The sequence below is a fragment of the Aedes albopictus genome, chromosome 2, assembly GCF_035046485.1.
Source record: "Aedes albopictus strain Foshan chromosome 2, AalbF5, whole genome shotgun sequence".
NCBI classification, from domain to species: Eukaryota; Metazoa; Arthropoda; class Insecta; order Diptera; family Culicidae; genus Aedes; species Aedes albopictus.
The window spans coordinates 465,574,510-465,588,791 of NC_085137.1; the positions used below are offsets into that span (position 1 = coordinate 465,574,510).

Genomic DNA, 14,282 nt, shown 5'->3' on the forward strand with positions numbered 1-14,282 from the left:
AAGGTTAATCCTTCCTTGTCAGGTCTAATTTTCGGTCTAAATATCGAGTATCAGTTGGGCTGGGTTCCGCGTTCTAGAAAGCACAACCAATTGATTTTTTGCGGAACATACTCGATCCTGACAGTTCTGAGTCTTCAGGGGACGGAGGTGATGAAGTAGCTCCGTAGCTTAGAAGAAAGAAGCGCCCATCGAGCGAAGTGGGAGTCGTGGGATCGATTTCCTCCGGAGCACGTGGATTTCTTTGCGCAATAGGTTGCAATCAGTGTGAAGTACTAAATTGATGAAGTGAGATGGGTACCTAGCAATTTCAGCTCTGTATGTTGTTTAGATGACGAGATCCGTGCTCTCTGTGTTTGCAATGTAGCCTTTGTGAAAGCTATATTTGAATGCGTATGTCCTTAAGCAACCAAACATTTCCAATCAAAACCTCATCGGAATCAAGACGGACAATTTCCGACACACAATATTCTCTTTAAATTTTTTTTGGTTAACATTCATCATCAGAACGTATTTACGCATTTTCACAAATGTGCTTTCCACATGACTGACTATCACTTATTTACAGTTCCACAGCCACAGTCTTCAAACTGATGGTTATCCATCGATAAGCCATTGGTCACACATAAATGGTGCCCTTCATCTCCTGGGAGTAACAAAACTGCAGTACCATTATTTGCATCATCCAGAGCATCTTCCGGAGCAACATACAGAACGACATAGTTTGGAATTTCTGCAGCACTAAGGAATAACAAGAAAGGTTTGTTGAACGTTAAAATTAATTAGAAAAAAGGTAATTTTCATATTAAAATACGTCATTTTGAATTTTATACGGAATCAGTGGATCGGTTATTCTGCTTCTCATCGACTTTGTCGAAGATATAACCGCACACAGACGTTCAAAGTTCAAACAAATTTATTCTCAATTTAGTTGAAAATCGGAGTTTTTGACTAGCGAAGTTGGATTTTTCTCCAAATCCGTGCGTCGGATCTAACTTCGGAAGTGGTGCGCTGTATAGTAAACCTGGTCCGCTATACAGCGCACCACTTCCGAAGTTAGGTCAGACGCACGGATTTGGAGAAAAATCCAACTTCGCTAGTCGAAAATTCCGTGATTCAACTGCACGGACAATATTCTATATTTGTATTTTATATTTATTCAATATGAACTATTACTAGCGACACCTGGGCTACCAATAGCCACAGTGCAGTTAACACTTGGAGACAGTTTACAGCCACACGTGTTTTCGTCCAGCCACCGAGAAATTATCCAAATGGAGTTTTATTCCAACAAATCCATGTTATGCCTGTAAGGACTGTATCGGAAATTAACTATAAACGTTCACAATCGTCTGAAAAATAATCTGTTCGAAATAAACATAACTTTATTTTTGGAGGTACTATATAAATCTCTTAAATAAAGAATGGCAGTTCTGATTTTCAAAAAATAATCATTTAACTTGGACTTTTATCTCAAAGATTGCACAAATGTTTTTAAAATTTTGGACACCTCCTAAAAATTTAAAATAGCGAAAACTGTGGGAAAATATTCAATTTTCTCTCTTATTTTTGCGCAAATATATTCTTTTCTAGAATGCTCATGATATAGGAAAATTATTTTTATCAAGAAAAATTTCCTCCGCAGTTTAGGGCAATCCTTAAAAATGAAAAAAGACCATTTTTCGAGGAACTCTTTGTTTTATGCGTCTTCAAAAAACGATTACGCAAATAAAAAATACATAAAGTTGAAAATTTGCATTTTTTTCGATTGGGTATGTATTTAAATCTATTGAAGAGGTAGTTTTACCAGAGAACGGAATTTTATAACCTCTAAAGATATTTAAAACAGAGCGTTAAAGTTTGACCAAAGAGTAGGTGTTTTTTGGGATGAACCATATTCTAGATGTTGGAGGTTTTTCTATCCAAAATAATAATTTTAAAAGTCAGTTTTGAGTGATATATTATGTGTACATAACTGCTAGTAATAATCATTATTTTCCAGATTTTTCCCCGTACAAATTTTGTTCGTTCCAAATGTTTGAAACGTTAAAAAAATTCAAAATAAAAAATGTTTGTACAGATTGTTATTTTGTGTGGTATACTCATAGACCCATATTTTCAATAATACTAAACATTTTCCAAATTTCTTCAAGCTGTTCTAAACCTAACTATATTGTGAAGATTTCATAGAAGAACCGGAATGAAAAGACCAACCGTGCGTCGAGATAGAGCATTTTGAATGTTTATAGTTAATTTCCGATACAGTCCTTATCCGCAATAATCGGGACACGATAATATTGCCACACAGAAAATATTGTATAACTTTTGATTGCGTTCGCCAAAAAAGCTATTTTTTTTTACCATGAATAGTATATTATGTGTAGCTAATTCCATAAAATTTTCATTAAAATCGGTTGAGTATTGGCGGAGATATCGTTGAAACAAGGAAATTGCCACTTGAGAATCTTGTGCAAACAAACATTTTGGAAAATATCACTTTTTTGCCGTTTCAACGCTGGCGCCAAAAATACTAAACCGATTTCAATGAAAATTTTTATGTACGTAAAGTATGTATGTAGTTTGTCAAAATTTCATTCAATTTGATCATGCCGTTAAAAAGTTATAGCCATATATGTCGCACTATGTCACAATAAGCAGATGTGGTTTTTGGTATAGTGAAATTCAAACTGCTCTTACTTTGAAAGTACTCAACAAAAATGGCTGAAATTTTCACTGTAAACAGTTTAACACAACAATTTTACACTGTCAAAGTTTTTTTTTTAAATCGGGATAGTTTTACCAGTTCTACAGTCAAAATAGTGCACGCGGAACTAAAAATGGTTAAAAAGTACCTAAAATTTACCTTGAAGCGATTTGAGCTTTGGATATTTACTAGTACTGAACCGATTTCGATCAAATTTTTGCCACTTAATTGATACTATGTTAAGAATATCGAGTGAAATTTTCAAACGTTTTGATGAGGTAACAAAAAAGTTATAGCCTAAGTAATTTTTTGTATTGGGTGCACAAATTTTCTAAAATCTCATTTTATGATATCGACAATGTATGCACCAATACACAACCGATTTTAATGAAAATTTTATGGTATTAGCTAGGGTAATTTTCCAATTGTTGCACAGCCAAAAACTCGCCTATTGTTGCACACTCCATGTTATTCTTATGAAGTGTGCAATAATTGGCGACTTTTTAGCCGTGCAACAATTGGAAAATTACCCTACACATAATATACTATTCATGGTCAAAAAATAAGCTATTTTGACGAACGCAATCAAAAGTTATACAATATTTTCTGCGTGGCAATTTCATCGTGTTTGCCCTTTAAATACGGCTGTAATTCTGCAATAGATACTTTAAACTGCTATAATTTGGCCTCAAAACATCTTAAGATGTGTTCATTTCACCTGCAAAATTTCATGTGAATCGGTGCAGTACTTTTTGTTGTAGCAATGACACAGTAGAACGCGGGCAATTGAATTTTGTACAGCCTCTGAAGTTTAGCTCTCAGTCTCAGCGCTGTAACTATTGAATTTGGCAAAGGAAATGGCTGAAATTTTTAACACAAACTTCCCATAATACATGTTTTGCAAATGCAAAATTTCAAAAAAAAAATCGATGCGCTATTAACAATGTTATAATCGAAACATGTATTGGGACTGATCGTGATTTTAGCCCCTCAGATAGACAGACATTATTCAGCACCCCTTGCTGTTTCGATTGTACTGTTGAAAGTACTATACCAATAAGCATCAAATTTTGCGGGCATAATATATACATAATCAACTACCTTCTGTTGAAGTTTCATTAAAATTGGCAGAGACACGAATCATTTTCACTAACACTCACCCCTATCAACACCGATAACTTTCAAACCAATTGATCAATGTATCATAAGTGCTTGCGAAGTTTCATAATTATCCTTCAAAGTTCTGAATTATAGCAGATAAAAACATCTATTACACAGCGTAATAAAAATTAACTTTTAGTCTGTCTCAAGAGCAAACTTATGTGTCTCTGACAGATTTTGGGCCGCTGAATCCGAATCCGGGCTCAGATTTTCTTCAGCACGTCACAATTTTGAGCTATACCTCAATTTATAGGGCAAAATATGCGATTTTGGGTTTTTTTTTTACTGTAAGCCATTAAGGAGAAACTTCAGCGAATACAAATATGGCTGTCACAATGGCCGACTTGGAGCCCTACTCACGTTTTCAAGAGCATCAATCTTAATAATTCGTAAACAAATGCGCTCGATTTGCAAAAGCTGCCTCTTTTTGCAAGTGAGCAAAGCCAGGATAAACAAGTGCGGCTTGGTTCGATGCTTCGTTCGTCAGATTTGTGCCTCTAAAGTTTGTATAAAAAACTGCAATGGGATTTCTTGATGTTTCACCTTAAGCATGGAAATATTTTTTTGAAGCAACCAAAAGGGTAATTGGTCAATGAACATCTAAATTAACGACTCATGCAAAATATTTCGTTTTACCAAATCGAATTTGATAGTTTTAAGGGATTTTTGTTAGGTATAATATTTCCCATACAAGTAACCCTCCAAAAGTTGCATGCAAGTTTACATACTAACATAAAATACTTAAATCTATGAAATTTGATTTGGTAAAACGAAATATTTTGCATGAGTCGTTAGTTTAGATGTTCATTGACCAATTAACCTTTTTGGTTGCTTCAAAAAAATATTTCCATGCTTAATGGCTTACAGTAAAAAAAAGCCCAAAATCGCATATTTTGCCCTATAAATTGAGGTATAGCTCAAAATTGTGACGTGCTGGAGCAAATCTGAGCCCGGATTCGGATTCAGCGGTCCAAAATTTGTCGGAGACACATAAGTTTGCTCTTGAGACGCTGTGTTATGCGAATAAAAATTGGTCATGTCAAGGATGGGAACACTCACTTGCAAAGAGTTACACTCACTTGCAGTTTTCTCAGCTCAGAAGCGTGCAATCAAGAAACGTTGTATGGACGACTTTTGCATTGTAGTTTTGCCTAAAACTTTGCCGAATAGAGTAGGGGTCGCCCACGCATACCGAAGTCGTGAGGAAGCTGCGAAGGTAACTCTCCACAAGGTGAATGTAAATTGCACTCACCTCGTGGAGAGTCGCTTTCACAGCATTGTTACGACTTTGGGATTCGTGTGCGACCCCTTTTCTATTCAGCGAAATTTTAGACAAAACCACAAGGCAAAAGTCGTCCATATATCGTTTCTTGATTGCACGCTTCTGAGCTGAGAAAACTGCAAGTGAGTGTAACTCTTTGCAAGTGAGTGTTCCCATCCCTGGGTCATGATTGTACAAAATTCATAAAACCACGTTAGTTTGTTTTTTTTTTATCCTTTAACTGTGATGCACCAAATTTTATGAAATTTGGCATAAATAATTATCATACACCAAAGAGTTCTCAGTTTTTTTTCCAATTTTACTGATTTATTACAGAGTTACAGCAATATTTTTGTGTCCGATTATTGCAGATACAGACTTTAAAACAAATTGTAAAAATTTGTAAAATAGATTACAAGAATTCTCTGCTAGCTTTTACAAAAGATCTTATACATTAAATTGACTTTGAACCACTATCTAAGATTATGGGAAAATATTATAGCGTAAAGAAAGCACGTTCTTTTGTCATCATCTGGCTGGGAGATGACAGTGGTAACAGTTATTGGTCGAAACGTGATATGAGACAGTGATTGACAGCGATCCATTTGGAAATCTCTGACAATGATTTTTGAACAGGCTGTTGAGTCAAACTTGAATGACTTATGGCGATAGAACAGATTGCGCGAAATGATGCTGTTGTTCCTTATCAGTCCATCCGTAGTAAATTAGTTTATTCTCATTTTTTTTCATTCCAGATCATGCAACTAACTTTGAAAATCTTTGCTATCTTCATGATGCAGGAAACTGCATCATACGTCATCTTGCAAAGTATCGAGACAGGAAACCCCATTACCAGCGAGACAATGTACGCTGACTATCCGTACCTTCGGGAGCTGAACATGAGCAACCAAAGGACCTTTGAATTTCCCGAGAAGAAGGTTCTTCTTATTCACCAAAGCCTTTCGGCATACATTTGTAATAACTGTGGAGTGAAGGCAATCTATAACGAAACATTTTCGAAATTGCCGCAACTTACGTTGATAGAGTTGAAAAATAATTCCATGGAATACGTGCACCCTGATGCTTTTATGCATAACACCCGATTGGATAAAATTGATTTTTCCGGAAACAAACTGGTCACATTAAACCCCGAGGCCACCCTACGGCATATTTCCTCCTTATCAATAGTAAACTTCAGCCAAAATCCACGGATGGACATAAACAACGTGAAACTGGCAAGCGATAGACTGATGATTTTGAGCTGTAATAATTGTGCAACGACCTTTCTGGACCGAAACACGTTCGCCGACATGCCAAGAATTTCCCAGATCAACTTGAAGGAGAACTCAATTGAACAAATCTTCTATGATGCGCTGGAATCATTGGAATATGTGAAAAGTTTGAACATCGATGGAAATCGCAATCTGCAAATCATGAGCTTCGCGTCCAAAACGCTGAAAAGGCTGAGCGCCGAGAACTGTTCTCTGGAAGGAACGTTGCAGACTTCGAATTTGCCAGCTCTGAAAATCGTCAACGTGAGAGGAAACCGACTGACACATCTGGACGAACTTGGACTCGTGGCAAACCAGAGAATTACCAGTTTACTGCTAGATAATAACGAACTGGAGAAAATCCCGGATAAGCTCATAAAGATGCCGCAGCTTGAGCGACTGTGCCTGGATGGAAATCTTCTCCAGCCATATAAGCACACCCAGGAAGCACTAACGGTATACAAAACGAGAGCTTTACGCCAGAACTGCACCCAAAATGACAATTTTTCACACTACTTTGAGTACCATCTTCCGAGTGACAATGGTATTGCCGTGTATAGAAAGAATCAGGTGCACAGTGTTGCCAACAATGGTTCCACGATAGACTTGTCTGGGAGGAATATTGTTTTTATTGAATACGATTACCTCATGGACCATGAGGAAGCAAAGGAACTAATTTTCAATAACAATTATAAGTTTGATTTCAAGGAATCGATGGTTTTTCTCGAGAGCCGTACAATCGAAGTTCTCTTGATGATGAACTGTGCAATCACTTCTATCTACGATAGTACATTTAAAAAATTACATAATCTGAAATCGGTGCATCTTCAAGGTAACAAACTTCAGGCACTGCACAGTAACTTACTTTTTGTACATAACTCTCAATTAACCTACATCAATTTGGCCAACAATGAGCTTCATTTTATATCGGATACGGTATTTCAAAACTTGCATAAGTTGGAAATGCTCATTTTGGATCAAAACACTAATCTGGAAAACACTGTCATACCAAGTTTTCCTTACAGCAACTCGTTGCGTCACCTAAGCTGTGTAAACTGTGCCTTTGAACGGCTGAACAGCCAGACATTTAAGTTGTTGCCAAACTTGCGCACTTTGAACCTACAGAAAAATCCCTTGAAATCCTTTGACATCAATCTGCTAGACCGCCTGGAAACCTTTTGTGTAGACGACACATTGCTTGATGTCGCAATTTTGAACGAAATTGAGAATCAGATTCCGGTGGTAACTGAGCTGGAGCATCTTTGCGATGAGCAAAGGTTATCCGAACGGTTGAGAAAAAATTATAACAGCAAATCGGCTAAGACGAGCGAATCCATGGCCAGGATGACCCATGAGAGCCAACCAACGAAAAGGGCCTCCCAGACTTCGGCGGGCTCAGGGATCAGCCTCAGTGTTTCATTGTTTATGGTGTCGATGGTGTTTGCATGGTATCGGTATGTTCATACATATGGCTGTGCGAATATTTCATTTCAGATCCAAAATTGATTGATTTGTCTTTATTACAGAGACTTTCAGCCATACTTGGCTGGTTCGTCTCGCTCTCCACCAAAATTAATTAAGAGCATGTTGAGCATCCATTATTGTTCTAATTTGGTTGCACTCTATGCGGGACTCTATTGAAAAAAAAAAAGACTCTAAAGCAAACTTGGTGACTTAGAGAAAATTGTGATTATTGTTTCCGTTTCGGCTACTTCTCCCTAGGATCCACTCTTGAGCGAATCGTAGGTACAGTAGACGTTCGGTCGATGCAAACGGTTTAACTGCAATGCTTTGTAACTGCAAGTCCGGTAAGTGCAACAAATTTGCAGATATCGCACCACCTCATGTCAAAATTGTGCGCTGTGTTAGCCCAAATGAACAGTCGGATGAAGTTCACGTTCATTTTACGTCAGTTGATGGTTTGTTGGCATTGTCAGCAGGCTTGTCCGCACTGAGCGCATGAAAATTCTGCTCTTTGGATTTACACCATCAAGCACACAATAAATTATAAATGTTTTCATCTTATCAGATAGAAGGATGTTGAAATATTGTAAATGTCATTTTGAACTGTCAAAAAAACCGCACCGCAGAGCCACACGGAGCGCGCAAAGAGATTTTCACCCGGGTGAAAACACTCTGATGAATTTCAGTTTGAACGGCCCGTGTGGCGCTGCGGTGCGGTTTTTTGACAGTTCGAAATGGCATTTACAATATTTCAACATCCTTCTAACTGATGAGATGAAAACATTTATAATTTATGATGTGCTTGATGGTGTAAATCCAAAGAGCAGAATTTTCATACGCTCAGTGCGGACAAGTCTGATTGTCAGGCACTGCAGTTATCGGATTTTCATTCGCTAAGTGAAACGTAAAGATGTTGTAGTTATCGAACGTCTACTGTAGTAAGATAGAGAGCAGTGGAAAGAAGAAATAAATGTAATGTACTATTCGTTGTGAATTAGGCCGGAACACATCTCATTTGACTCGTCAAGGGAAGGGGGATGATAAATAATAAATGTATTAGATGAAAGATTGCCCAAACAATTGGAAAAAATCGTCAAACTCATCGGATTTGTTAAGAAAATTTCTCGACGACTCTAATTTCACTTTAAAATTTTAAAATTTTTAACTAATTTATTTGTAGCCCCCCTCAAAATATCGAATTTCGACAAAAAAATGACAGGGGGGAGGGGGGGTTGACATAAGAGAAAAGGAGAAAATCAAAATTTGTGTCAGCCTTATTGTGGCGTTCATTTCTCATGTTCTATATTGTTAGCAATATTGCATACAAGGAACAGGATTGGCGGCGACAATGTACGACGAATAGCACAATTTATTTAGTTATATTCCTCCACTCTCTACTCTCTGCCTACCTACTTAAAACCCCGGACAGACATCTGATACGAGTGTGATTCCTGTACAACGGTACGCAGTGTCAAGAAAATTTTAGCAAGACTGACTTGAACTAAGAGAATTTTCAGTACGGCACTCATTTCAAGCGCAATTTTACAGTGATTCTTGTATCACATGTGTGTGATAAGTATAAGATTCGCTAGATTTGGATCCTATGGTAAAGTACCCGAAACGGTATCGTTTTTTATTGGTGCTATGTGAAGAAAGCGTACATTGTAACAAGTTGTGTTCATATTTGCTTAAAAATATAAAAAGAGCTGTTTTTATTTTATATTATTTGATTATAAGTTCTAAAAATGTTCTGTGGTAGAAAGTACGAATAAATTCCAATGAAAAAGCACGTCCAGCTCAATTTCATCTAATACAATCGTTTCTGTGATATTAGCATTTTACTGTAAAATCCAATGAAATCATCAAATTTTTAATTTTTTTCAGATATATTCGTGCCTGAAACAAAGAAAACCCAATTTTTCTGGCAGATTTATCCTATAACAAAAAAAAATCTATTTCTAATGACAGTATTATATCTGTGATGCCCATTGTCGCGTCTCTCTAACTCTAGCAACTAATTTACAATCAATATTCCTTTGTCCACAATTACTCAAAACACAAGGGCCAACAAAATATCATTTTTTGACAAGATATTTTAATAGCATATTAAAAGTAGTAATTCTGATAACTAGTAGTAATTAGTAGTAGTAGTAGTAGTAGTAATTCTGATAACTACTTACTATAAAGTAAGTAGATTGAATTAATTTGCGGCTTTTGCCTCACACGAATACTTCTTAACTCTCAATTTGGAAAACTGATTGTCAAAAACGAAAACAAAACGGTCTTCACTTGATATATGTCTGCAACGCCTACTATACCAAAATAAAAAAAAAATATAAATAAAAAAATAGATAAAATTTTAGTTTATTAGATTGAATTTTCTTTGGAACTGGCAACACGAAAGAGCACACAGTTTCCTAGTGAGTGGACTTCACAATTATGTGTTGCGGGTGACTTCGATGTGCGGAACCTTAATTAACCGAGAGAATGGTGACAGCTGGCTTCGATTGCACGCCTCTTAATATCAAGGCTCACAAGCTGTCACTGCAAACTGAGTTGAAAACCGCTGCGGAGTAATCAATTAAAAAAAAAGATCATCTCTCACCGTTTGTTAAAATCTAGAGGGATGAAGTACAGGTGGACAGCTACCTTCCACCAGCGTTACGAATCGTAAATTTTATGGCGGAGTAGGGTTACCTGATTGTAGTAATAAAAGTTGACCCTAGTTATTTGAATAACCGGAGTTATACGTTATGCAAATTTTTATTTGACCAATTAAAAAAATATCTCCAATATACATTTTAACACAAATATGTAGTGTCCGAGCCGAGCTAAAAGTACGTAACCTATTTCTATTCGGCTGACCCGCCTTCTTCTGTACTCTCTTTTTCGCCATTGTGTCCAAAAAATCATCTGTCTGTGATCACCATCACATCATATATTTGTTTGTGATCACCATCACATCATCTGTCTGTCTGTGACCATCATCACATCATCTGTTTGTCTGTGATCAGCATCACATCATATATTTGTTTGTGATCACCATCACATCATTTGTCTGTCTGTGACCATCATCACATCATCTGTTTGTCTGTGATCAGCATCACATCATCTGTTTGTCTGTGATCACCATCACATCATCTGTCTGTCTGTAATCTTACCTCCCGGCCTACTCCTCTGTCCTGCGTCAGGGAGCCTTTCCGGAGAAATTTGTTGTCCTCCTCCCGCCTACCAAGCTGCCCTTCTATCAGATGGCGTACCAAGGAATCATCTGTTTCGGTTTCCTCCCGGCCTACAGCACTGCCCTTCAGACAGGTGGCCTACCAGGGAATCTTCTGTTTACATTTTCTCCAGGAAATCGCCTGTTTAGATTTCTGCCTGACCTACCAAACTGTCCTTCTGGCAGGTGGCCGACCAGGGAATCTTCTTTTGTTTAGTTTCCTCCTGGCCTACCACACTGCCCTTTTGACAGGTGGTCTACCAGGAAAACTTGTCCACTCCAATTTCTATCCACGGAGCCTTCCGGACACTGCCGGAACCATTATTCCGTAAACATACATACTTTTCATGGCATCGGTACCACAAGAGCAATCCGCCATCAGCCGAATCACTCTCACGTGGGATTTAACACCCAACCGTCCGCGATAACAACACTCACAAAACTGAAAATTCTGGCTCTAGCTGCCAAACACGCTAAAATAAAAGCAACCAGTATAAACGCTAAAAGCAAAGCACTCAGGGTGTGCGTTAATAATATAATAAATTTGTCTTAATTTACCCATTATAGATACTACAAAATGGTACAGAAAAAAAATCCATCCGGTGCAAACACATTTAGGACCTCGCAGTGTTAACAATATGTTGAAATGCAATATGCAATTTCACCATTAATCCTTCTAGTACTAGAAATCAAGAAACAAAGGAAGGAGCTGGAAATTTTATAGAAAAATATATGAAATTAATCATAAGAAGTTAGGAAGTATTCATCTAAATAAATTGAATGTTCAGTATTCAAACATTTTGTAGAAAAATATATTAGCATATAATACCTTTGTTTTGAATGCGACGAAAATGCCAATGGATATCATCAACATCAGTTTATAAAAAGCAAGAGATATGTATTTGAAATCAATTCCTCTTAAGGGCAAACTTGTTAGAATCCCAAAATGGCCGCCACAATGGCTGACTTTGGCACCTACTCACGATTTCAAGGGCACAAATCTCTTCGTAAACCAAACCAGCGCACCTGATCTTCTTATTTTAAACTTATTACAAGTGAGCAAGAACAGAATAATAAAATGTTCTGTTGTGTGAAGCTTGCTTCTTGAGATTTGTGCGTGCGTTTGAAGTTCTGATGCACTGTTGAAGCGGGATTTCAAGACGTTTGTCCTTCAAACAATAGCGTAGCTGTGTTTCCGCAAAAATAAAGTATCCAAATTCTATTGGAAAGTTCAACACTGCTTTCAGTATAACTAAGATTTGCTGATACAGTCAACTAGAGGGGAAATTTAAGCTACAATTGTGTGCAATTAGCCAATCGATCTGCCCTATCTATCTAGTCACAAAATGATGGTTCTTCCTTCGGAAGGGAAGTAAAGCCGTGAATCCTGAGAATGTTATGCGAAACTTCCTCAAGATAATCCATATTAGTAGAAGACATGCATGTGAAAATGAATGTGGGATGAAATGGAGAGCGCTGAATTGTATTATTTGATTTTATTATTTTTTTTTTGTTCAGAATATTTTCTTTATTTCACAAGTGTCAGGCAATTTCAGAACTGGAAAGGTGATGAGAGATTGTAGATTGCTGAATTCTGATTTTACACGACTTTTTTACGTGATTTCTCAAATTTACGCGTCTTTTTCACGCGATTTTAATCATTGCGGAGGGCAAATCTCGTGAAAAAACCCTTTGCATTTTTTTTTGCGCGATTTCTCAAAGTTACGCGAACTTTATTTATACACGAACTTTTTTTTATTGAAGCGGACGCATCAATCGCGTAAAAGCAGAATTGAGTGTATAACAATAAAATTACTGCGAGTCTTCCACACTAGAACACATAACTGCCAGAAGAAAGAATTTGCTTCAAACCTTTAGAAACATTCGAATTCAACCGAAAACTAAATCATTTCAATGTTCGGAGCTTAATTCACCTGTACACTGTTTTATTCATTGCAAACTATTCGTACTTCAATTGTATCCTAGAATGTTTCAGAAAATGAAATCTGCTTCATCAGTGATTTTTGGCCACAAAATATTAAAAACATAAAAATCATTCGCAATTTCTTGATCCTTTGACCAAGCCATGTGAGAAATTACACTGTTGGAAATGCTTTGACATGTTCGTCTAATCCCATCCGAAGGAGGTTTGGATGGTGAAAAGAAGATAACCCTGTGCGACTGTGGAATCCCAAGTTCAGTTCTAGGCCTACTGGCGACGGAGATAGTCGAGTGACTCCGTAGCTTGAAGGAATAGAATCGCCCGTCTGGCGAACTGGGAGTCGTGAGTTCGAGTCTCACCGGAGTACGTGGATTTCTTTTCCTAATTCGAATCACAATTTGTTCATGGAGCACATGTTCTGTTGTGTGCACATGGATGTCAAAGCATTTTCAACAGAATAAAAATCATTCACATTGGCTTTTAAATGATAAAATCGATATTGAAGATTTTCTTTTTCTAAAATTATAAATACGTTTTTGACATAAAATACTTTTCTACATAGCACCAATGATTTCCTAAAACAATGTTGGGTACTTACGCGCCATCTTGTTACGAAGTGGTTTGGGGGCAAGGCCTCTCAAAGTCAATGGAATTCGGAAAATATCGACGCAGTTCATCTAATTTAGGCATGTTCACGTGAAAACAAGTGTAATAAATAAACTGAAAAAGATGGATGTTGTCCAATTTTGAAAATCTACGCCCCCTACTCCCATTACGTCACAAGTTGGCGCATATAATTTATCGGACAAACCGTTGCTAACTAAAATTTTTCTCGCATCATTACACATTACCAAGAAAGTTCGGTTTAGAGAAACATAAAGAAGCAAATTTTTGCTCATTTATGGAAACTTGAAAAATAATAATACTAATTGAATTGTTCTTATGAAACCTTCACTTCAAAACTAGTTCTTCTTCATGCACTACATTGTTGTTGTTAAAGTTTTTTTTTTGCATTTTTCCATATTTTTTCTATCTTGAATTTCTGTCAAAATTCTCAAAAGTATCCCTTGTACTTGAGCTCGTGGATGGCTTTGGAGTAATAAAATGTGAACAAAAGGTTTGGAAGTGAAGTCAACAATATTATCAAAAAATGAATAATTGTTTTTGTGGAGGAATTATACATAATATTATACTCAGAAACATATATATCCAAATAATATTTTATCAATACACAATAACGTCTGATTTTGCGAACGAAACAA

General features: G+C 36.9%; 1 protein-coding gene across 1 annotated transcript; it reads left to right on the plus strand.

Annotated features, from left to right (window-relative positions):
- Window positions 1-622: 622 nt before the first annotated feature.
- LOC109412697 (CD180 antigen-like) lies at window positions 623-8,325 on the plus strand. Its single transcript, XM_062849240.1, has 2 exons — window positions 623-757; window positions 5,879-8,325. The coding sequence occupies exon 2, from the start codon at window positions 5,882-5,884 to the stop codon at window positions 7,898-7,900; it is 2,019 nt and encodes a 672-aa protein (XP_062705224.1). The 5' UTR covers window positions 623-757; window positions 5,879-5,881; the 3' UTR covers window positions 7,901-8,325.
- The last annotated feature ends 5,957 nt before the right edge of the window (window positions 8,326-14,282 follow it).

Coding starts and splice junctions, on each gene's coding strand:
- LOC109412697 (XM_062849240.1), top strand. CDS start 5,882: ATGCAACTAACTTTGAAAATCTTTGCTATCTTCATGATGCAGGAAACT.